The following is a 26,483-nucleotide window of genomic DNA, read 5'->3' on the forward strand; positions in this document are numbered from 1 at the left end:
AGAAGCTCCCTCCTCTTTAGCCATGGTAGGGGGAGAAAACAGACCAATACCTGGAGATGTATCCAGTCCACTGGCCTCATCAAAATCCAAATGCCAGTCCATTTCCTCCTCATATGGCTGGTATTTTAAGGGATCCAGCGACCCATCCCAGTCTTCCCCGAGGCCCAGCCCAACAGAATATGGCTCATGCTCCCATCTATGAAGTGCAGCTCCAGCAGGTGTCGGATGAGGCCCATCCGGCTCTGTGTCAGTGTCGGGAATGGTAATGGGGATGACACCGCAGGTGGACGCTGATATCAGAACTGGCACTGGGGAAGGACGAGATGGTATGACCAGTGTCAGTCCAGATCCAGGATTGGATCCTTGGGGGCCTATCAGAGCCAAGGCCACCGGTGCAGAACCAGATTGGAACTGCTTCAACTCCACTGGGTCTAAGGAGAGCTGGCAGGGTTGGACTGCCCAATAATGAAATGAGGTGCAGGGCCTCATAGAACTCCTTCAGTTGAGCAGGGGTCAGGAAGGCGTGGAGCCGGCCCAGGCTCCAAGAAGGAGGCCTAGAATGCCTACATTCACTCGTTGCATTGGCTGACGGACGAAGAAACGTCAAAGACCGCTTCAGCTCTTCTTCTTGTGCCTTGACTGATCGTCCCGAAGACTTGGAGTGGGATAACGACGACTTTGGTCTCTGTGACAAGTCCCGGGACCTTCCCCTCGACCTCCACAGAGTAGCATGCCGGGCCACCATCATCTTTAGGGACCGCTCCCTCAATACCTTTGGATGAATGGCACAGCACTCACAGCACACCTTCGGGTCGTGGTCGTGATCCAAACACTACATTTAGTCGAGCTGCGGAGCCGACAAAAGCTTTGAAACAATGGCATTGGCACTTCTGATTCCTGCTTAATATTTGCTGAAGAGAAAAGGTCACTTCTGCATATTTAACACACCCTGACCCAGCATAAGGGAAATGGAAATCTAGACTCAGGCCATGTAGTCAATGAAATGGAATCTAGGGAAAACACTAATCAATGCACATGCAAATGCTGAATCTTCAAACTCTAAAGGCAGGTTTTGGTGACCAAATTGTCATCATCAGCTCTATGGCCATTGTTTTCTAAACTTATGAAAGTTACAGAAGATGCCTTAAAGCATTTAATATAACAACACTGTATTACCCTGTCCCTTCTAAAATGGGCTCTTGTCATTATAGGTGGGGCTGCAGAGGGATAAAGTAAAGACATCAGCATGATCCACTTCTTTCCTTATCTCATCTGCTACCTTTAACAGTATTGATTCTTTTTCACTCACATAAGACCGTTTCGGCAAAGAACCAACAGATTGTGAAATTCAACAAAGAAATGAAGTTGTTATATTCCTCGTACCTTAAAAAATGTAGGCATGTAAGGAGTCTACATTTATGCAAGGTCATTATTATTGTGAAGAATGTCCACAGTGTTCTTCATTTCTGGAGAAACTTGACCCCGTTCTGAGAGAGACCAAGTGCAGAAAGAAAGCCGCCAGTCATAATGGCAGACTTAAAAAGAAACTGATTGCATAAGAATGTCACAGATCCAGTGGGAAAGTAGAATGTTTGCTTTTAACAATGGACACAGGAATTGTATGCCAGCGGGAGCTAAAACCAGTTTAGTAAGGATCCTTGTCGTGCACTGCTGAATACATTACAGAGTTTATATTGTCAGAATACAAAGTACTGGGCAATTACAATAGTTTTGATGTGAATAGATAATAAATGGTGGAAAATGTGGTAGCACTGAAAGATGAAGCTTCATAGAGGTTTTCCAAGAGCAAAATGGCAGCGCAAATAATGTTCAATTTTCCAGGTCATTTGCAATAATTTTAAAAAGCTTTTAGTAAGGAAAGCATAAGGACAGGGAGAGTACAAAATAGTGTATTCTGTGGATAAATGATGATAAATCATATTCATTTTGTGAGGTCACAGGTTTGTCTTCATTTCCTTTAAGGCATACTAAGAGTATGCTGCAAGCTTAGAGGTAAACCTTTTGGGCGGGTGAGATTTATGACTGAAGCAATAACTAGTTTCTGAAGGGCAATGTGTTATCTGAAGTACACGTTTGTCACTGCAGGATATCAGTAAAACCTTGCCATGGGTAAGAAATAGTGACAAAAGACAAGAGAGGAAGCTTAAGGAAGATTAAATATTTTTCTACTGTAAACTAAACTTATGTACTAATTTCACCTCACCATATTTCACATATTTGTGAAACCCACACAGAGTGTTGTACTTCTCACTGTCTCAAACCTGATTCAATTAAACCATTAGCCTACATGATCCACTACATTCCTTATGGTAATACAGAAGCAAAAGTTTCTTAGCTTCAGTAACATTCTTTCTGGTGGATATTCTATTCAAACACATTCCTCATATCTAGAATATTTTTCAGGTGCCAGGCTGGGCCCATACATTTTTCAAAGCAGTGCTCCTGTGCTTCGCTAGGTGGCATCAAGCAGCTCTGCAGTGGCTTTGTTTCATCCCAGTAGTGATGGAGAGGAGATGCATATTAGTGCCACTCCAGCACGCTGATGTCAGTTTCTCGCTTGACTCTTTCCACAATGTCAGACACAGACCACTAAACAACTGGAGGTACCAATGTGCAGAACTCCAGTGTGGGACCTTTTATATGGTAAAAATAGACAAGTGCACTGAATAGGGAGGTGGGAAGGCAGTGATGAATCTGCAGTCAGATACAGTATCCATCAGAAAGAGCATTCCCTTCTGATGAACACTTCTAACCTCAGATTCCCCACCATTAGAATGCACACCAAAGCAGTACCTCCAAATGTGAAGAGTCTGAAGAGTGGACTCAGACCAAAAAGTCAAGAGGACTGAACAGGCAAAAAGCTCCTGCTACCAGACCTGTCTATCAAGGAAGTAGTGTTCCATGAACATATGCATCGATGCCCACATCACTGCCTGACATATGTCAACAATAGGACCTGTGTGTGCCAAACATAGGGGTGGCAGCCTTGGCCCTGGTGGAAAGGGCCTATAGTCCTTTTAGCTGCTGCTTTTTGGCCAATGCATAGAACATCTTAATACAAAGGAATAGCCAACCTTGACAGAGTTGTTTTCTGCACCAACTTACCTTTGTTTCCCCGGAGAACAATACAAAACGCTGGTAGTCAATCCAATGCTCTTAGTGCAATCTATATAAAAGGTTAAAGTTTTTTTGGGGTACCAGTCAATAAAGTCTCAACTCCTGCGACGGGTGAGGCAGGGAAAAGAATGTTGGGAATGGAAAGGACTGCCCAATGTGAAAAGGATTCACAACTTTTGGAAAGAAGGCAGCCCTAGTCCTCAGCACCAGTTTGTCCAGAAAAAGGTGGTGTAGGGCAGCTGTCTGAAGCTCACTCATGCAATGTTTTACCATGATTGCAACAAAGGAAATAGTCTTTAGTGTCAGAAACTGCAATGACCAGCTATACATCAGCTCAAAGGAAATGCACATGAGAAAAGTCTGGAGCAAATTAAAGTCCTACTGGGGCATCACAAATGGTTTGGGAGAAAACGTGTTAAACCTTTGAAATGCATCACAATAGGTGATTTAAATAAGAACAGTTTATCAGGTAAACACATAATGACCAAAAGGGTGAAACATAACCTTTAATGGCACACATCAAAGACAAAACAAATAAGATATCCAACAACTTGGCTTCCAAAGTGCGAGTCTTGTAGGCTACACCAGGCCAGATATTTGTCTCAAAGCCCAGCGTAAATAGACCTTTGGGTAAGGGAAATGGCAGCCAGGATGACATACACCAATTGTGGTTGGTAAATCACATGCCGTCAACTGCCATTGCTCAATCTCCACACATGGAGGTGTAGAATGCTATTGTTCAGGTAGAGAACATTGCCCTACTCTTGTGACAGAAGATCCACCTGAAGCAGCAGCCTGATCAGAGTACAGGCGCAGATACTCAAGACGATCCAGGTACCACACTCTCATGGCCCAATCCAGAGAAAAGGATGACTTGGACTTAGTAGCTCCTGATTTTCTTCCGAACCGTGGGCAAGACAGGCAGAGATAGGAAGGCATACAGGAGTCCTGTGTTACATCCCAGTCGAAAATTCTCTCATTGGGAAAACTTCGCTGGAAATCCAACACACAAATGTGTGGACTTTGCTCATTCTCGATGGTGGAGTAATGATCTATTGAGGGTTCTCCCCATGTCAGAAGATGGCCTGTGCAATCTTGGGATGCAATCATCCCTCTTGATCCATTGGGTACCACCAGCTGAGCTTGCCTGCCCTGGTGTGCGGTGACCCCTCCAAGCGCTTAATAATCAGGAAGATGCCCTGATGATACAACCATTTTGAAAGGCTCAGAGCCTCCATGTCAATGGTCCGCTAATCCAACAGATTGCAGTCTATGCAAAAGAATCAGGTGCGATGTTGGCTGTTTGATTGAGAACCCCAAAGATGTCAAAGTTCACAGTCATCTGGAGGTGGTCAATGACCAACTGTAGCAAGCCTGCCTTCAACAGCTCGTCATAAAGGTAGGGACAAAACTGGTATGCCCAACCTCTGGAGACAGGCAGTAATGAGTGCCATTACTTTTGTTAACACATTAAGTGCATACATGGCACAATGAAAATGCTCTTGTCAACCTTGAACTGTAGACCAATTGTGGGTCTGCAGTAGAGGAACATGAAAGTATGCATCCTGCAGGTCCAAATCTTCCATCCAGTCATCTGGATCTGAGGCAGACAGAAGCTGGGCCAGTGTGAGCATTCTAAATTTGTCCATCCACAGGAGAGGTATCAGAGAGTAAAGATCTAAAGTAGAATGAAAAATTCATTTTTTTCTTCGGCACAAGGAAACCGAGCGAGTAACACCCTGTACCTATTTCTGAGTCTGTAACACTGTCAATGTCCCCTCTGGACAATATAGATTGCACCTCTTGCATTACAATGGGTAGGTGCTACTCTAAAGACCTCTCTGATATGGGAGGTGGTGAGGTGAGTTGAAAAAAAACAAAAGGGCATAGCCGTTCTGGACGATTTGGAGGACCCATCAGTTGGATGTGCTGGACTGCCACCCTACAAGAAAATATTGGGTCCTACTTCCCAGCGCCAAGGCCAAACTAAAGCTTTTTGGATGCTGATGATGAAGGGGTGACGAACTGGGAAGATTGGTGTCTCTGGTGACTAGCTTTGCTGAAGTGAGTCAGAGCATGACCTCAGTTGGGATGAGATTAATCAGCTTGGTATCAGATCGTAGTTGGCACCATGCATCCTCTTTGAAGATCTCAGGACTGGCATAAATGAAAGAGTGATTAGCAAGGACTTTGGAGCCAAAAAGGAAGTAGGCACCGGAGTCAGCGCAGAACCAGAGACAGGTTCTGGAGGTTCAGATGGGGCCACGGTCAGATCTGCTGACAGTAACCCCTGACTGAAATCTGTGGTCAGAATAACCTGAGACACAGCATCCAGAAAAGGCTGCCCCCTTTTAACAGGTTGGTGGTGTTCCACCATCGCAGAGAGCGGTGGGCATGGTGGCCTAGCAACAATCTAGATCCTCAAGGTGACCCCGTGACTGAGACCAATGCTGAGACGGATACTGCTGTAGGGGACGGAGGTACAGTCTGGTATGGGGAATGATGGCAATGGTAGACGCCCTCATCCCTAACAGTCTCATAATGGTCCTGACCGTATAAGTATGATTCTCCTGAAAATGTGGGAGAGGAGACTGAAAACTCTGGACATGGCTAACTCTTCATTCAGGATAGCCCCTAGATAAGGCTGTACCCGAAGAGGCTGAAGGTGGGACTTAGAGAAGTTCAGAGTGAACCCCAGTGTGTGAAGATCTACTGTCAACTGGGTGTGATGTTGACACTGTTGTAAGGTACTGGCTTTGATGAGCCAGTCGTCTAGGTAGGGGAACATGTGGATATTCTGTCTTCAGAGATGTGAAACAACTACTGCTAATCACTTTGGGAATACCTTGGGAGAGGTGGTGACTCCGAAGGGCAGGAACTTGAACTGGTATTGTTTTCCTGCTATGATGAACCTTTGATATTTTCGGTGTGCAGGACGGATTGGAAATACAAAAGTAGGTATCATTTAGATCTAGAGCTGTCAAAGTCACCTTGACCTTGAATATTAGGAGGAGTGGTAATGAGCACCAGAAAATAACCATGTTGGATAATGTAGAGGGACCCATTGTTCCGTGGTGATATTGACCCATTGTGAAAGAAAATGTTGACGCTTTTCCCCAACCGGTACTGACTGAGGTGCGTGAGGGTGGGGGGGAGGGGAACATTGAGGGTGGGGCAGTGAGTGGATGGAGGTAGTCACTGCTTTGCAGTGGAGGAAGAGCCACGGGCGGCTGCGCTCTTACCTTGTTCCTTATTGTTGTTACCTCTATAGCATCCTCTGTAGAAGTCCCTGAAATAGGTAGTTTGAGGCATCTGGAGTTTGATACAGACACCTCAGAAGAGGTGGCTTAGAAGAAGTCTCTAAAACCAGGGCAATGAAAAGTGCCTCTATGTGTGGGAGACTACAGGGCACCCACAGCATTTGCTGTGTCTGTGTCTTTTTTTAGCTTTTCAAGGGTAGTGTCCCCCTGAGGCCCAAAAAGGTGCTCCTTGTTAAAGGGCATATTAAAGGCCACTTGCTGAACCTCTGGTTTGAAACCCAAACACCACAGTCAAACGTACCTTCGGAGAAGTACAATAGTGTTAATGGAACGTGCAGCTGTCTCAACAGCGTCTAGGGCACAGCTGACTGAGTTGTTTGAAACTGTTTACCGCTCAGCAACTATTTGCTGCCCTCTTTTTTGGTGTTCATCTGGTAAGTACTAAAGGAGCGCCTCCATTTCATCCCAGTGAGCCTGGTTGTATTTAGCCAACAATGCTTGTGAATTAGTGATATGCCAGTGATGAGCTGCCTGTGCAGAAAACGTACTGCCGCAGAATCAATTTTCTTCCTCTTAATTTTGACAAGAGGAGAACCTCCAGTGGCCTGGCTGTTAGCATGTTTTCATGCAGTGGTAATGACAACTGACTCAGGAGGAACATTTAACCTAATATATATATATATATATAGGGTCAGAGGGAGCAGGTTTGTACTTTTTATCAACTCTAGGGATGATAGCTCTAGAGCGGACGGGCTCCTTGATAATTTCATAGGCGTGATGAAGCATGCTTGGGAGAATTGGTAGGAACTGAATATCCCTATGTGTGGAAGTAAAAGTATTGAAAAGGATGTCCTGTTTGACAGGGTATCTATGTAGTTGTACATTATGGAAGGCAGGTGACTGTGCCTCTACTTGTTGATATGAAGTAGTGTCCTCTGGTGGTGAGGGTTTGAGGGGTAGAGGTGTGGATCATTAGAGGAGACCTGGTCAGGATCATAAGCATCCTAAATGTCTGGGTCGTGGGGTGACCCCTTTAAACCTTCTCCGGGTGATAAAAGTGATATCTGAGTAGTATAATCTCTTGGAATAGGAGAGGCAGGAGAACGAGGAGGGGAGGGAGACAGATGGGAAGAAGTTGGCAGAGGAGAAGAAGGTGGAGAAAAGGTGGAGGAAGAGGTGGTGGAGAAGGCCTACGTGGTGGACTAGTGGCCTTGTCCTTGGTCATCTTCCTCTGAGGTGGAGGAGTTCCCAAAGCTTCCTGAAACAAAAGCTTCCCTTTTGAAGGTACAGGTGGTGAAGCAATAATACGCCCTATACCCTCCTGGATTTGGAGGCTGCGCTGACAAGCTTCCATAGTCTCCAGTATAGGCTCCACAGGAGAAGGAGTAGCAGAAGACTGGCTTGAGTCATTCTGATCTGATGATTTCGGCTCCATGTGTTTCGACTCCGAAGATTTTGGTTGGTGCAATTTAGTTGGCACCAAAGTGGAGGCTGGAGTAGTTCGGGCTGGAGTTGAAGCTCGGATCGAGACAAAGACAACCTCTTAGTCTGATAAGAAGGAGATCAAAGCACATGTCGATGGCTTCGCCTTAGCAGTTGTTTTCAGTGCAGAGTCCGAAGGTGGGGCAGCCAAAGTAGCTTTTCGGTTCCGACCATGGCCTGGTGGCAGTGGCGGACCGGTGACCTCGAGGATGGGCCTTGTAAGGGTGGTGGGTAGGAGGGGCCACTTTACTCATTGGTTGCGCCGAGGTGATCTCATGGCTCTCGATGTCCGATTGAACATCGGAGTCAGAAGAATCCTGGATGAAAAGGGCCTCCTCCTCGTGTGGAGGCTCCTCCTACGCGTGCTCCTCCACAAAGATATCCGAGGTGTTGTCCGGAGTTTTGAGGGCCATTTCGCATTGATGTGCTCTTCGTACCTGAGGGGTCTTCTTCGATCAGAAAGACTTGTAGGCGCCAAAGGTAGCCTCTTGATGATCTGGGGAAAGGCAAAGATTACACAACAGGTGTTGGTTGGTATGTGGAAATTTTGCATGGCCCTTCGAGCAGAAATGGAATGGAGTCTGCTCCATCAGGTCTGTATGGACGTCTGTGCCATGTGAAAGATAGGACCAAGTTGGGCTTAGACGCCCCTAAGGGTGCATGGTCGGTGCCTAGATGAGCAATAAGGTGGAAGACGCGCAAGCAAAAAACAATACTAAGGGTTAGATAGAGGAAAAATTTCGAACTGTACCGATTCAAAAGACAGAGCGAACACACACATATCTGAACCTGACAGAAGAGAGAATAGCCTTTAACAAAGGAGTCGATGCCCATGTGTATTATCACTGAGAGGAGGAGTCACTTGATCCCGTGACTCAGAACACTTCTTAAAAAAAAAAAAAAAAAAAAAAACTTGCACCACTCTGGCCCAACACGACATGGCAGAAGTATGCAGTGCATGTGTATCTACAGCCACACAAGCCACCAAACAAATGAGTTCCCTTTATTGCTTTATTAGGTACTCAAGTAAACCCATATTTGAGTTGCAGAGGAGAGACCTGGTGCCACTGTGCCCGCTGCATGTATTGATAGCTATGCCCCCAGCAGTCCCACTTGTTAAAACTTTCATGTAATTTGTTTATTTCAAGCACACCAATGCCACACCTGCCAGTTAACATCTGTGATCTACGTGTTCTACACGTAAGCGCACATATTATACAGGTTTAAGAATATTTTAACTGGATAAAAACCTTAATTCGTCCCCTAAAAATGTACATATCAAACTGCATTTTACGCTATCAACAACTTGCTCTAATCCCATTGGTTACAAATGTTACTGCAGAACCGTTTACCCAGAAACTCTCACATGCATCAATCCAACTCATTAATAAAATATGCATCTATATGTTAGAGCATACATTTTATCTTTCACATATAATACGATAATAATATAGGGCCACGGTCTTATTTAGACTAGCCTTCCACACACGCACAGACCTTTTTCTGAACTAGGACGTAATTGCAAAAAATGAAAAAAGAAAGCCTTACTTACATACGTATGCGAAAGGGAGAGCGCATTTATTTATAGCCAACAAAGTTGTAAAAATAAACTTGAATCCGGCCTGACATTGCTAGATAACCCTAATCACATTTACTTGACATGCGACAGGCAAACAAAACATGACATCAGCAGTTGCTGTGCTGCCTCAAGAAACGCGAGCAAGCAGACCAACTGAGTCACCCATCTATTTCAGCAAGAAAAACGTCCTTTAACCAAAAAAGCTGCGGATCTGGGGCACAAGAATAGCACTGTTTTTTAAAAGGTCAACCCGAAGCAGCACAAATGCACAGCGACAAAAAAGGGACTGAACTGTTTAAAGCAATACAGATACACATATAAACCAAAGAAAAGTGAACAACTCACTGTTAGAATTCCATGCCACAGGCCGACGTCCTTCTTAAAATCTAATACATTCACAATGGTTTCAGCTGTCAAAATTGAAAGAAGTGTTATTGGCAGGCATCAAGCTGTTTCAAGCGCGTGTGCAATACAATAAAATGTGTTCATGATCATTACAATCCCCCTGATTAATGTATCGTGTAGTCTCGCACCAGAATCGAGGTACAAGAGACACCTGCATAATAATTATTCAGTTACACTGTTTTATGGGCGCGAACATGTCAAGGAAGCATAAGAGCGCTTTACAGTAAAAACATTAAAGAATGCAATAATCACTAAGGAGAGTGAGGAGAGAAGGAGGGGATGTTGCACTAAATGACATGTAAAGAACGAACTCATAAAAAAGTTTGCATGTACATCACCTGAAAACAAGGACGACTAGTATCACTAAATAAGGAATGTGAAAGGATTCCTGGAATTTCGATGGGGACCAACCCCTATTTTTTTTTTTGCTGCACCAACTCGAAACAAAAACTCAGAAACCTGCCAGCCTTCAGGAAGGTATCACACCGCCATGGCGATCAAAGAAAACACGTTTCAAACCCCAACGGGGTCGCAATCGGAAAATTACAACCACAAAGCCTCTTCATGGGATACTCTTTTGAGGAGTACCTAAGTACAAGTTGAGGGGAAAGGCTGAAACTTGGGTATCCATATAAACAACTTTTCGCCACACTTTTTTCTTTAAGAAAAAAAAGTGTTGCTAGCTCACTGAGTGTTACACAGTGCATGTGCTCTATTATTCAGGGAAATTCAATCCTGAAACAAGTCTGGGTGTGGAATCAATAGTGTCATACATTTTCATCACTGGGTTCAAACTCTCATTATGTTTGATCCTCTATACGTCTTATTACTGGTTAATTTCACATAAGATGCTAATGTTAACACATATCTTATAATGTCCTTGGTCTGGAAAAAAACAATCATGAATCCACCAACTAAGGTGGTGGAGAGTAGAAATGCCAAGGTCGAGATTTCCATATCGCTGTTCTCGTATCACAATATGAAAAAAAAAGATCAACATATGCCTCACTAAGCGTCTCGCAAGTGTTGCCAATTTGAGCATCACATTATCCCTAGTGCAATATTCAAGACAGAGAATAATTTTATTCCTTTGACAGTTACGTATGACAGTGAGCGGGAGAGCGTACATCCTCTGTAGGTTTTCATTTTAGGGCAATACCATCTGAATCATATCCCGCCAGCTCAAATTCCTACGCGGTGAACCCTGGTGATATTTACTGATTTGCTAGCCAGACTGTTAAACAAGAAAACAGCACTGTACTACTGTATTTTTCAAAATTCTGACTCTTACTTAAAAAACAAGACGGACTCAGGATATAGAGATGTGACGACAATACAGTGCTGGACTATAAGAAGGCTAAATCAGTCCCTCCTGTAAAGGAGAATCAAAGTAGGGTGACATTCCAAAAGTTTAAAGCACAGGTGCACCACTGGCAGCTGGTGGGCATGTGATGAGAACCTCATCCGACCAAGCTGGAGTATTCATTTTATTCTCCAGTATGGCAAAATGCAAAACCGTGGGCACCCACGTGTTCCACCCTGTGTTTTATTCTATGATTAGGCTTTGGGTGCCCTCAAAATTGCGATACATTTATAAGGAGGCCTAATAAAAATGACACTACCTAAGCTAGCCAGAGAGGCACTGAAAAATGTACTCTGAAAGCAAGGCAGAGACCCCCCTGGAAGTAAGATCGTACAGACTGCTGTTTCTCCTCAGTACAGAATATAACATTCTGTGGAAAACAGTGACAACAGACTAGCTCCATTGATTGGGGAGCTCTTACATCATGACCAGTGCCGTTTTATACGAGGCCTTAAAATGCACATTAATCGTAGGTGCCTGTTTTATGTCATGGACCAAACACACCAGAGTTGATCTGTATTGCTGCAGTGGCCTCATTAAATGCAAATACAAATGCATTAAATACACTTCTTTGGCCACACCACTTCGAGGTGCTAAAAGGAACAGGATTCGGGGATACTATAATGCAGTGGATAAAACTGCTTTATACTGAACCCCTAGATCGAGTAAGCACAGGTCGAACAATTTCAGAAAAGTGGAAGATAAAGAGTGGGAAGAGACGGGGGCTCCCACTGTCTCCCCTGCTTTTTGCACTGCCCAAGGAGTCACTGGAATGAGCCATGTCAGGCAAGGGTAGGGCTGGGGTATACAACTCTCTCTCAGATTATATCTTATATCCAAGTACGGAGACAACGTGTTAGTGTTTTTAAGAGATTCTACCAGCAGTCTAATTGAAGTCACAAATATGTAGACTAAATTCGTAGCCTTACAGACTCCAAATTAACCCAGAAAAATCATGCCTTTTCTCACTGGTGGGGCCAAACTGTCTAGAAGACCAAGACAAGCATAGTATGTTGATGAGGTGACAGAGAGAAACCCTTAAATATTTAGGTGTTCAGGTATGCAATGGAAACAACAAATCCAGAGAAAGAAATATAGCGAATGTAATAACTTCCATTAAACAGTCAATACAGTTTTGAAAAATAATCCCCATTCACCAATGGGAACCGTCACAATGGAGAAAATGATAAGTCTGCCCGACTTCTCTATTACTTTTGACAATAACCATTATACTTAGGGTAGGCTAATTTATAATGTACAGTGCAACAGTTAGATAAGCAAAATTGGCATTGGGAAGAAGATACTCATCAAAATCAGAAATATTGACTAAAGTATTAACCTATGGAAACACTAGACACGTATCAACATTGTTTTATTATATAGCTGCACTACATTCTAAAGGTGCACCACATCATTAATAAGAGAAATGGGAGAGTAGCATAGCTGGAGACACTGCCTAACAAGAGCATAAAATACACATGCTTTCAACGTACTTCCCTGCCCCGGCAAGAATACCCAACATATACCTAGGTGCATCAGGTGTTTGTCCAAAATGCCAACATTCTAATGCAGATTTCTACCAAATGATGTGGAAATGCACTGTAATACAGCAGGTAACGGAGAAAAGATTGTCTTTGCTGTTGTGTTTGTTAGGGCACCTACCCTGGACAAAGAGAGTGAAGCAAATTTGTAAATTTGTGGACTTGGCGGTAGTTATGGATAAGAGAAACTTAGCAATGAACTGGAAGGCAAACTGAAGCCCACCCCTTGAATATAAAAGTATGGATTCGTTATCTTAAAAAAGGAACAGTAGACGAAGTGCCAGCCATCGATAGACAGCTTAGGCTGGAAGGCAAAAGCACATCACACAATGTTCGGGAGACCGTGTAATGGCATTAGCCATTAAGTCTGATGAACACCCACCTTGAAGACGTGGACACCAAAGGTTTAATAGCCCAGACATCACAGGGAATCAGTAATAAGATATTTCCTATAACAGATTCGATACGTGTGAGATGTCTAGCACAGTAGCAGAGATTGTTGAGGGTGATTATACAAATGGAATGCCTGGGACAAAGTATGAATGCAGAATAGCACATACGTAACAAGTTGGTTCCATATTGGAACTAAATTGTTTATAAATAGAAAAGACTACTGATGGATTGTTTTTACCTCCAAAAACTTACTGTTGATCTCATATTAATTAACTGCTTTTAACTATGCTCTATACATACCTTGTGCTAGCCTGTTGTATCAAATGTGGGCACAGCTGAAATAGACCTGATTTATAATCGAACGAACAACAATAATCCGAGGCACAAATGATAGGCAAGTTTTAGTACATACATTGCTACCAAGAAAAGAGTACATTTTGCATAGTCTAAACCGCTACAACTTTAAAAGCAAGAAGAAAATTACTAAATCCAAACTAATTCACCGATTTACCTAGGCGAGGTTGCTGGCAAACCACTGTCCGAAAGGAAAAGGGCCATTCTGCATTTTTTGAGACAGGTACCATGATCACCCAACCCGTTCTTATCCTCTCACCTGCGACAATGATTTCTTTATTGAGTTACCTGCTTTTTTATAGACAACGCGAACTAGTCACAAGTATACCTTTGTACTGTGCAGAATCTCGTATTTTTTGTGATGAATTCATATATACAGACGTCATCCCACATGGTATTGTCCTACTAAGGGAAGCCCGGGAAAGAGCCCATCTTACCTTCCGTGTACCCGCATGCCTGCGTGAGGGCTTGACAGTGTGTGAGCAGTGCAATTCTTGTGACAGTCACCCCGAGCACACTTCCGTCTTTACACGTCTTGTACTGAAAAGAAATAACAACCAACGTAAACACAGCTGTGACTCCCTGCCCCATATATAGCTAAGCTTAACATATTGCTTATTGTAAAGGAGATCTGCACTCTATGTTACATTTAAAATACTGAATATTCATGCTTTCCTTGGAGAACAGAGGCAGCGGTCTGCAAGTTCCCCAAACATAGACTTCATACTTATTTTGCAGTTATATCGAATTACTTTAGCTTCATTAAAGACAACCTCGAGTAGCACACTTTCATCGAGGTCCACATCCTGCGTGAGCCAGTCAGCCAAAATATCTTTATACGGCTACAGCAGTAGCCATAGAAGCACACAAATGAACACAAATTATGTTAACATTAAGATACATTCAACACCTTGAATAACCAATTAATTTCTACAATCGGTTCACTGAAACATTAACAGGTTAAAAAACTGTATCTTATAAAACCACCGATAAAAGACATTTGGCTATACCCATAAAGGCACAGACTCGTACTCTAGAATCAGCTACCTAAAGCTGAACTCTGACAAAACGGAAGTCCTCATCCTCGGCAACACCCCGTCCGCCTGGGACAACTCCTGGTGGCCCACGGCCCTCGGCACCACACCGACCCCCACAGACCACGCCCGCAACCTCGGCTTCATCTTGGACCCCCTTCCCACCATGACCAAGCAAGTCAACGCTGTGTCCTCCGCCTGCTTCCTCACCCTCCGCATGCTCCGCAAGATCTTCCGCTGGATCCCCGCCGACACTAAAAAAAACGTGACCCACGTCCTCGTCACGAGCCGCCTGGACAACGGCAACACCCTCTACGCTGGGACCACCACCAAACTCCAAAATCGCCTGCAACGCATTCAAAACGCCTCGGCCCGCCTCATCCTCGACGTACCCCGCAACAGCCACATCTCCGCACACCTGAGACACCTGCATTGGCTCCCAGTCAGCAAAAGGATCACCTTTCGACTTCTCACCCACGCACACAAAGCCCTCCACAACAAGGGACCGGAATACCTCAACCGACGCCTCAGCTTCTACGTCCCCACCCGCCTCCTCCGTTCCTCTGGCCTCGCGCTCGCTGCCGTCCCTCGCATCTGCCGCTCCATGGCGGGTGGGAGGTCTTTCTCCTTCCTGGCAGCCAAGACCTGGAACTCCCTCCCCACCAGCCTCAGGGCCACCCAGGACCACTCCGCATTTCGGAGACTCCTAAAAACCTGGCTTTTCGAGCAGCAGTAACCCCCCCCTTTACCCTAGCGCCTTGAGACCCGCACGGGTGAGTAGCGCGCTTTATAAAAGTTAATGATTTGATTTGATTTCCTTAACATCACACCCTGCTTTCTGGCTCAAATTATCTACATCCAAGAAAATGCTTCCTGCGGCTAATTATACTAAAGCAGGGAATGTCCATCCGTGCCTTAATAACAATAAATCACACAGTAAGGTAAAGGATCGCTTTTCCTAAGGGAAAGCTAACATTTATGAAATAAATAAAGTGCACTGTGTAATACAGGGTATCACAATCAATTGATTAAAACGTTCAAAACATTAATAAACTTAACAAATTAAAATCAGTATTTTATAAACCATCTGGAGACGATTAGTTACTTAGAGCCACAACTCATGATACATCAAACCATATTGTTTCTTGAACTCCAAAGCACTTTGAATGAAACTAACTATAGTCAATCATATTTTTTCTGAAGCTAGATGATGTAAAACCAATAATGTCTGTCCAGCTCTTGTTATCTTTAAGTCAGACAGTAATGTCAAAAGATATCGTTTCCGGGGCAAAATAAAGAATTTGCAGGAAATATTAATGTGCCAGGCGGCCTATGTGCTGGACTTGTCGGCAAGGACCTTCGATAAGATTCCTGAATCAAGCACCAAAGTTGGGAAAAGCAACCAAAAAAATGCACAGGATTTTATCTGCAATGCGTTAGATAAAAACTATGCTGACAACTATTAACCATCGAGAAATAAAACTCCAGCCCTCTCCTCAACAGTAAATCGAGATGATACAGTACTGAAGACGTATGTGATTCCTGTGCTAATCTGCAATTTTCAAATTCAGCAGTGTACAGTTTCTTCGCCGCACCTTGCTTGCTGACATGACTTTTTTCTGGGGCACTAAAAAACTACTGCAGCCCCAGTGACTGAAGAGTATTTATATATATGCTAGGTGGGAAATATGCAGTCCTTATCCGGGATTAAACAATCTTTTATGACCTGGTGCATGAGACTCAACTCCCACTTCTACCACACAGAAACCTGCAATAGGAGTATGCAGCTGTTTAAATAATGCGCATTAAAAAGTAAGCCGAGCTCACTGTGAAAAATAAAAGTAGAGCAACCTTGTGGGACTGCGAACAATCTCTGCAGAAAGGTGTTCTTAACTCGCTGCCATTGGCCTGCCACTTCATATCCCCACAGGCCAGCCCCCTATGTGGGAATGGACATGTGTTTACTCTTGTAGAACTTGAGCATTTCTTTAACCTTCGCTGCCAGGCCTTTTCCCCCTCAGGTGCCGAGCCTTTTTTTGGCTATCTGGGGTAGTTCGTGCTAGGCCCTCATAACGTTTTGTTCACATAAGCTGCCCTCACAACTTTTTGGCCACATAAGCTACCCACGCCAAATTTGCATCCTTTTTCTCCCAACATCCTAGGGATTCTAGAGGTACCCAGAGTTTGTGGATTCCCTGGAGGAGACCAAGAAATGAGTTAAAATACAGCTAAAAGTTTGTTTTTTTAAGAAAAAAAAATGGGAAAAAAGTGCTGCAGAAGAAAGCATGTGGTTTTTCCCCTGAAAATGGTATCAACAAAGGGTTTGTGGTGCTAAAATCACCATCTTCCTAGCTTTCAGGATCGGGCACACTTGAATCAGAAAACCACATTGTTCAACACAATTTTGACATTTTACTGGGACATACCCCATTTTTACTATTTTTTTGTGCCTTCATCCTCCTTCCAATTAGTGACAGAAATGGGTGTGAAACCAATATGCTGGATCCCGGACAGCTAAACATTTCAGAAAAAAGGACAAAATTCTGAATTCAACAAATTGTCATTTGTATAGATCCGTCCAGGTTTTCCTACAGAAACTAACAGCTAAAATAAAAACAAAATTAGATTGAGGTAAAAAAGAGCCATTTCTGTCCACGTTTTCTTCTATAACTTTTTCCAGCAATGGCGGATTTTTTAAAGCAATATATCGTTACGTCTGCTGGACTCTTCTGGTTGTGGTAATATATTGGGCTTATAGGTTCCAGAAATCTAGTTACCTAGAGCCAATAAATGAGCAGCACCTTGTAATGGGTTTTCATTGTATACCGGGTACACAGCAATTAATTTGGTGAAATATAAAGAGTGAAAAATAGGTATCAAGAAAACTTTTGTATTTCCAAAATGGGCACAAAATAAAGTGTTGAGAAGCAGTGGTTATTTGCACATGCCTGAATTCCGGGGTCCCCATACTAGCATGTGAATTACAGGGCATTTCTCAAATAGACTTCTTTTTTACACACTGTCTTACATTTGGAAGGAAAAAAAGTAGAGAAAGACAAGGGGCAATTACAATTGTTCTACTATTCTGTGGTCCCCAATGTCTCCCGATAAAAATGGTACCTCACTTGCGTTGGTAGGCCTAATTAATGGCCGCAACAGGAAACGTAACATGGACACATCACATTTTGCCATTGAAATCGGACGTGTTTTTTTGGAAAGTGCCCAACTGTGGATTTTGGTTTCTAGCTCAGCCAGCACATAGGGAAACCTGGCGAACCTGTGCATTTGTGAAAACCAGACACCTAGGGGAATATAGGATGGGATGACTTGTGGGGCTCTCACCAGGTTGCGTTACCCAGAATATTTTGCAAACCTCAAAATGTGGCCCACGACAGGAAATGCCCCAAAACACTAGGTGAACACATCAAAATTATCAATTTCAAAACTACCTGTCTTTGCAGGAAGGGGGGCACCTACATTTTTGGTTCTGGGCTCAGCAGCCATCAGGGAAACCTACCAAACCCAGACATTTCTGAAAACTAAATACCTCAGGGAGGTGTGACGTGCGTGGATCCCCCAGTGTTTCTTGCCCAGAATCCTCAGTAAACCTCACATTTAGCTAAAAAAAAAAAAAACACACATTTTCCCCACATTTGTGTGGGATCACCGCACCGGCACAAATATCCTACCATCCAACGCTCCCCTCAGTCTCCTGATAAAAATGATACCTCATTTGTGTAGGTGGGTCAGGGGCCTGTGAAAGGGAAGAGCCAAACACATGTCGCATTTGAGGGGAACCAAAGCCGGTCCAACAGGGCAGTTTGAAAAAAGACATTTTTAGGCTGACAAATGGGGTAGAATTTTTATTGGTATAGATGCAACAATGTGGACTACTCCTGCAGATTGCGGAAGGTTTCATCACAAAAATGTGGGGAAAAAGTGTGATTTCAAGCAAAGTTGGAGATTTGCAGGGCATTGCGGGTAAGAAAATGGTGCGGGGTGCATGTGAAGCACACCACCCTGGATTCACCCAGATGTTTAGTTTTCAGATGTGTCTAGGTCTCGTAGATTTTTCTAGATGGCAGCGTCCTGAAGTCCAAAAAGTGCAGCCCTCACTATTCCAAGTTGGATGATTTTTAGAGTTAGCCAAGCTCTCATGGCCCAAATGTAAAATCAAAACCCAAAATAATCAAATGTCCTCTTGCTTGCAGTTGGGTTAAAATCTTTTAGTGTGTGTGTGTGTGTGTGTGGGGGGGGAGGGGAGGTGCGGGGGGGGGAGGGGAGGTGCGGGGGGGGAGGAGGGCTGAAAGACTGTTATCCCCTTCAGTTGGGGTGGGGGCATAACCATGGCCATAGTGGTTGGTAGCCACCATCCCACTAATTGTTATGAATTCCCTGGCATCTAGTAGGCCTTCTGCCCTCCCCGGGGAGTGGATCGGGGGTAATTGCCCCATCTGCCCACCGGTGGGCAGAACAACGAGCGCTGTGGCCGAGGACATAACCATTACGTCCAACCACCAAAGTGGTTAATGGGTTTGTTGGCAAGCTTCTGTGTAAACCTAAAAATCACCTCTAAAGATCTAGAGAGTTGCTGAGATCTGATGGTGATTAGGTGGGCCCAAACGAGTGAGGGATGACAGGGAATAATTAAGTATGTGAAGGTCTTAATCTGTCCCACAATGGAGTCCTCTGTTAAATGTGATGTGTTCCTTGGCCCTTAAATCATAGTAAATGTTTTAGTTAGATTAAGATCTAAGTTAATCATAAAAAAGGTAAAATGTTTTAAAAGGCACGGAAGACCATTTTCTTTTCTAGTCAGCAGAACTGCAACATCTGCATGGGAATCGTCCACTTGCCCACAAGGGGTAGGTCCTTTCCATACTTAACTAAATAGTCCATTACTATAAAGTGTGAATAAAAAGATGAAAGGTGCCAAAAATGCAGCCTTGCCGGACCACTCTAACAGATTAAATGGGCTCAGTGCATTCACTCTTTGGGCCAAAGTGTACTCTGCTGAAGCATCCCTATGCACATCTTTTAAGAGGCAAATCAAGGGCATCTCCACTTAGAACTCATCTTTGACAGGGACAAATGTACTAGTCAGGTTGATGAATGCCAGATGAATAGCAGCATCCTTGGCTTTAGTATATTTTGCAGAAGGTAGATACAAATTAAGGGACTGTTCTACCATCACTAAGCCATGGTGAAAACCTTGCTGGGCATCTGAGAGAGTTGCCTTCTGTTCAGCCCATGCTTCAAATTCTTGCCAAAAGCACTCCCCAAACTTCTTAATTGTAGAATTCAACAGAGATACTGGCCAATAGAAAGGGAGGTTATTCCTATTACTCTCCTTAAACATCAGTACAATTGTGAGCTCCAACCATTTAGCTCAGAGAGAGTACCTAGCTGTAGCCCTCAATACATTAGTTAGCATATGGCCCTAAAGGTTGTATTATTTTTAAATAGGTCAGTAGGTATTTCGTCTAGGCCTGATGCCTTACCACTTGGGCTATCCTTAATCGCTGCAACTATCCCATCAACCTCAAAAGGGCGACACAAATGCTCATAACACATTTCCTGATGCTCAGACTCCTAGACCAGTCCCTATTAGCCTGAATGGATGAAGAAAGCTAACTAAAGTGGGCAAACCAACTTTCACCTGGGATCAAACTTCCACCTCTGGGGCACGTGGCTTGTGGAAATAAAGTAGATTAATAATATTCCAAAAAGTACCAATATCACTTAATTTCCCTGCAGTGATAAGTTAGCACCAAGAATCGGTTCTGATGATGCTCTTCCTGCGGTCTATCACATCACTATATTCTCTCCTACATCCACGAACTTCTTCGCAAATTTGTGATTTCCTTTCTAAATCTTTTTTGCTGCTCCCCGAGAAAGGTAGGAAGATGGGGTATAGATTTGCCCAGCTGGGACTGGTGCTTGCCAGGTGGCATATAACCATTCATTGGAGCAGTTTGGTACCACCAGCGCAGAGCAAATGGGGAGCTGACCTGCTAGAGTGTGCAGTGGCTGAAGAATGTGGGCTTCAATTGGTGCACACGGATGAAAATGTAGCGAGGGACTTGGAGTTGTGGGAGGCGATTGTGGACCTCCTAGGAGAGGACAGAGAGGAAACAGTGGATGAATCAGCTCTGGTTTTGCCTGCGGTGGTGACCTCTCAGGTGATGTTGGAAGGCCAGGACACGCTGTAGCACAGTTAGTAGGATCCCCCATCCCAGTGGGCATTGGCAGGGCTTTGCGGCTGGGGCAGAGAAAGGTATGAGTGAGAGAATGAATAATGGATGTTTACTGGCTCCGCCTGCCCTTCTTCCGACAGGGTTGAAAAGCAGGCCTTCTAGTTAAAATGTGCACATGCACTCTTGGCCCCAACCCACCCCCTACCTCCCAGAGCCAATCCCTGGATGGAATATAATGATTGTTTCGGGCTCCTCAAGTGCAGGAGAGGGGGGCGGGGGTGCTACTACGCTGCTGGACTGTTTTGTTTTGCTGTTATGTGTCTTGAGCCGGAGAATTCTGTACTGTATTGTTCGCACATTGCAAAATGCTAATAAGAACATTTGGAGGGGAAACAAGCTACTAGTAATTTTCCATAGGCCGTCGAGCAAGCACTGTCAAACCATTTGTGGTTTTTTTTCCTCTAAAATTTCTATCCGCAGTCATCCGATTTTTTAAGGGTTTCACCAAGCGTGGAACAAGAATCAATATTCTGATTGAATCCGAATTTTGCAGGCTTCTGCTTAATGCTCATGCTTCTATCATTCACATTTGTATATGACAGAACTAGCTGTAAGAGAAAGTTTTTGCAAGAGAAAAATTAAAAATCAATCGACTTTCTAATGTTGTAACTGTGATAAAGGCTCTACCCATTTGTGGATTAAGTCAGGCAATTCTGTCTTGGCTTGCTCAATTATACTTCTTTCGTCCAAGTCTTGATAGGGCTTTATAATGTAACCAGGCTAGTACATTGTGTCAATCATATGACGCATATACTGCCTTACTGGCTAATTAAAAGAAAGCCGCCATCCACTTTAAGTGGGCCTGCTTAGTTCACATGTCAATTTTCATAGTAGTTTCTATCTACCAACCTAACGCAAAGGCCTGTGTGTCAACTCTCCTTAGAATTTAAGACCTACTACAGACAGACAACCAGATCTTTAGAACCATATAATCTAAAACAAAGAAGTTCAGGCTTGGCAAGGACCTCTTATAACACAGCACCACTAGAATTGTGGATCAATGCAAGTGTTTAATGGTTTCTGTTGGAAATAGGGTCTTTGGTTGACAGTCAGGTTACCCCCTGTTCAAGCAAGGACCCTCACTCTAGTCAGGGTAAAAGAGAGTCACCCTCAGCTAACCCCTGCTTACCCCCTTGGTAGCTTGGCAGAGCAGTAGGCTTAACTTCAGAGTGCTAGGTGTAAAGTTTTTGTACCAACACACACAGTAACTTAATGAAAACACTACAAAATGACAATACCAGTTTAGAAAAATAGGAAATATTTATCTAAACAAAACAAGACCAAAACGACAAAAATCCGACATACACAAGTCAAGTTATGAATTTTTAAAGATTAAACTCAAAAATAGCGCTAAGAAACACAAAATGCTTCGATGAGGTGTTAACACGGCGTCGTGACGGAGTCGTTCCCAACAAGCCGACACCAGCGGCGCCGGACACGGAGTCGCATAGACCCCCAAGTACAGTACCTTTGGTGACGAGTGAAAACAAGCCGATGCGCGAAGTCAGGGATCGCGGCGTCTGTGCGAAACGTTGAATCTGCGCACTTCGAGCGGCGTTGGTCACGACGTGGTGCGGCGACTTCCACGGAGTCGCGGACTTTAGCGGGGCTGCAGCGGCGTAGGGCCTGCGAAGAGTGTGGCGTTCCAGCGAAGGTCACGGCGTCGGGTGCAGGCGGCGTCCCCGGATTTAGCAGTGGCGTCGGTCCGGAGTCGTCCGAAGTCGATTTCCTTGGATTTCCACCAGCTTTCCTTTCAAGGGCCCAGGGACTGGATAGGGCACCACTTGTCAGAGCAGGAGTCTCTCCAGAGACTCCAGGTGCTGGCAGAGAGAAGTCTTTGCTGTCCCCGAGACTTCAAACAACAGGAGGCAAGCTCTAAATCAAGCCCTTGGAGATTTCTTCACAAGATGGAAGGCACACAAAGTCCAGTCTTTGCCCTCTTACTCTGGCAGAAGCAGCACTGCAGGAAAGCTCCACAAAGCACAGTCACAGGCAGGGCAGCACTTCTTCTTCAGCTATTCAGCTCTTCTCCAGGCAGAGGTTCCTCTTGGTTCCAGAAGTGTTACTAAAGTCTGTGGTTTTGGGTGCCCTTCTTATACCCAATTTCTCCTTTGAGGTAGGCCTACTTCAAAGTAAAGTCTCTTGTGAATGTGAAATCCTGCCTTGCCCAGGCCAGGCCCCAGACACTCACCAGGGTGTCAGAGACTGCATTGTGTGAGGACAGGCACAGCCCTTTGAGGTGTAAGTGACCACTCCTCCCCTCCCTCCTAGCACAGATGGCTCATCAGGAAATGCAGACTACACCCCAGCTCCCTTTGTGTCACTGTCTAGTGTGAGGTGCAACCAGCCCAACTGTCAAACTGACCCAGACAGGGAATCCACAAACAGGCAGAGTCACAGAAATGGTATAAGCAAGAAAATGCTCACTTTCTAAAAGTGGCATTTTCAAACGCACAATCTTAAAATCAACTTTACTAAAAGATGTATTTTTAAATTGTGAGCTCAGAGACCCCAAACTCCACATGTCCATCCGCTCCCAAAGGGAATCTACACTTTAATCAGATTTAAAGCTAGCCCCCATGTTAACCTATGAGAGGGACAGGCCTTGCAACAGTGAAAAACGAATTTAGCAATATTTCACTGTCAGGACATATAAAACACATTACTATATGTCCTACCTTAACCATACACTGCACCCTGCCCTTGGGGCTACCTAGGGCCTACCTTAGGGGTGTCTTACATGTAAGAAAAGGGAAGGTTTAGGCCTGGCAAGTGGGTACACTTGCCAAGTCGAATTTACAGTTAAAACTGCACACACAGACACTGCAGTGACAGGTCTGAGACATGATTACAGAGCTACTTATATGGGTGGCACAACCAGTGCTGCAGGCCCACTAGTAGCATTTGATTTACAGGCCCTGGCACCTCTAGTGCACTTTACTAGGGACTTACTAGTAAACCAAATATGCCAATCATGGATAAACCAATCAACAATACAATTTACAGAGAGAGCATATGTACTTTAGCACTGGTTAGCAGTGGTAAAGTGCTCAGAGTTCAAAAGCCAACAGCAACAGGTCAGAAAAAATAGGAGGCAGGAGGCAAAAAGATTGAGGATGACCCTGCATAAGCAAAAAAGTCCAACAGTTTCCCAAAGGGGCAAAACAGTTTTCCTTTTGAAGATTATCTCAAAAGACTATTTCTAATGAGTGTTTTTTTTTCTTCTTTATGCTGGTGGATTTTGTAAGTATTTACAAAAATATTGTTTTGCTTTGTGTTCAATGCTGAGATACAACCCACATCTTAAATAACTGAAACTATATATACTAGCATTAACAATCAACACAGCATAAAATATACATATATAAGGACATTAATGCACGCATTGGATGACGTAAATTGGACAACATCCAGGAGAAGTGGATGGTCTTTGGCAACTGGTGGAATACGTCTGGAAATGTTCATCACAGAGAAAAAGGTCTCCCAGGTGACTTGGGGCTAAGATACCAAGTCTCACCCAAAAATGAAAATGCAGACGCCTAAACTACACCCCATACCCATTATGGACGCAAGTCTTCTTAGCTGGTATTTGCTGGGTCCATGTCTAAGAATCTATTCTTTGCACAAAAGGTCAACTAATACTTTTGTTATGAAGACTTATACAAAAGTCAATCAAGATCTCTCTTCAAAGTGGCAACAAAAGACAAAGTTTTGATGACATTTTCTTCAAAGTGTACTGCATTTGCAGACCTTTGTAAAACAAAACCCAGCCTCTCTTTCCAGAAACATTAGTGACTTAGTTGTTCAACTGAAGACAATATTTTGCTACTTAGCTATCTGCACAAAGTGATTATGCTTTTGTGGTGTTTGGGCCTCAATGACACTGTTGCAGCAAGTGATTATGTTAGGTGAACTCTCTAGAATGTGTGCATTGCTTTACACAAAGACCCTGAAGTACAAAAACTGGCAGGACAACAAGACTCTCAGAAGCAAACCCTAATTCGAAGAAATACATAATATACTACAACAATATTAATAAAGCATGTGATCCTACCTCAATGTAAGCAGTGTCATTATTTGCATCCTTGATATGTGGGAACCAATCGCGAGGAGGTTTGGAAAGGTGTTTTGATTCCGTGACAAACCACAGCAGCTTTGGCCACCCTTGAAATAATTAAATAAGCCAATTAAAAACAGCTTTCCAAGTCGACAAACATAATAAATAAGACAGACATGTACACAGGTAGTTGTCTTTAGTAAAACACTTTTGCAACATATGTAGTATTGGCAGACGTCTTCAAATTTATAAACTGTGAAAACACACATGCTAGAAAGAATACAGAATCACTTTTCTTTCCAAACTGCAAAATTGTTAAATTGAGGCATGTCACTGTCGAAGCAGTACTCCCCTATACTCTTTCTCATTTTCTCGAATACATAATTTTGCTCTTATAAAAGGTTACAATTTCTTGCTAGCCCCAATTATTTCCTTTTGATTGTGTGCTGAAATTAAAAGCGAGTACAGTTTATCATTTATAAATAGAGGCACCAATTTACTTGTAATTCTTGGTTTTACGTTTATTGAAACATACATTTAGAAAGTCCTGAAATTCATAAGTTCATACAAATCTTGAACATCCAACATATTTTCCATGACTAAGACCGATTACCCATTGCTTTTGAAATGACCTGGTAACAAATTGAAAACAACTGCACTCACAAGTGGCTGACCGTAAACAGACAGGTGACTGAAAAATAGTAGACGTTACAATAACCTTGACATGCACATTCGAGAAACAATGCTGTTCAACCTTAATTATCAATTAATTACCAACAGGAAATATAAATACACAATCCTTTTACGCCAGCGTGTTAAAACAATATGACAACTTAAATAAAAAACAGCAGATGCTAAAGGAGAAAGACAGGAAAATATTGGCTGAAAATTATTAAAACAAAAAAGTGACAAAATATACAGAATCAGAACATTCAGCAGCCTTAAGGCAAAACGTTCCACATACCAAAAAACTTTATTTGCAAAAAGAGATACACTGAATCAGCCGTATGACCTTTAATAGAGCAAGTAGTACCAGTCTGCAGATCACTAACAAAGGACCTTTTCAGACATGAAAAAGATGCCTCTGCGTTATGAGGTGACGAGAAGGCAGTAAGGAATACGCGGTTACATACACCCTCCACTAGAAAGTGTGTTAACCAAGGTAAGTAACCCATTCCCCTGATGGATACTCCTAACCACTAATTTCTCACCTTAGAATTAATACCAAAGCAGTACCTCCCCAAGTGGAAGGTCTGTTGAGCGGTCTTATTCTAAAAATACCATAAGTAGGGTGACAGATTGCCCAACATGGAAGGATTTAGATAACAAGGCTGCCCGAGTTCTCACCACCAGTTTGTCTGGAAAAATAAGTGCTATAGTGCAGATGCACCAGCAGTATCTGAAGCTCACTCATGCGATGAGCTGAAGTAATTACAACGAGGAAGACCACCTTCAAAGTCAAGAGATGCAGCTAGTAGCTATGCACCTCCTTGAAGAGTGAGCACATGAGAAACATTAAGACCAAATTAAGGTCCCACTATTGCATCACAGACGGTTCCACTAGTGGGTTGCGGAAGTCCAAGCAATAAATATGGATGCCTTAAAATTCTGCATTTATCC

At 43.6% G+C, this 26,483-nt stretch overlaps 1 protein-coding gene across 8 annotated transcripts in view; it reads right to left on the minus strand.

Moving 5' to 3' along the window:
* The window catches only part of DIP2C (disco interacting protein 2 homolog C), a 1,002,241-nt gene that overhangs the window by 268,491 nt on the left and 707,267 nt on the right, over window positions 1-26,483 (minus strand). For all 8 annotated transcript variants that reach the window (XM_069211176.1, XM_069211178.1, XM_069211177.1 and 5 more), the window contains 3 exons: window positions 24,861-24,970; window positions 13,953-14,055; window positions 9,805-9,869 (listed from right to left, as the gene is read on the minus strand). In XM_069211176.1, coding sequence (XP_069067277.1) covers window positions 9,805-9,869; window positions 13,953-14,055; window positions 24,861-24,970 — 278 coding nt within the window. The remainder of the gene's footprint in view (window positions 1-9,804; window positions 9,870-13,952; window positions 14,056-24,860; window positions 24,971-26,483) is intronic.

This window comes from Pleurodeles waltl, chromosome 10 (genome assembly GCF_031143425.1).
Source record: "Pleurodeles waltl isolate 20211129_DDA chromosome 10, aPleWal1.hap1.20221129, whole genome shotgun sequence".
Lineage (NCBI taxonomy): Eukaryota > Metazoa > Chordata > Amphibia > Caudata > Salamandridae > Pleurodeles > Pleurodeles waltl.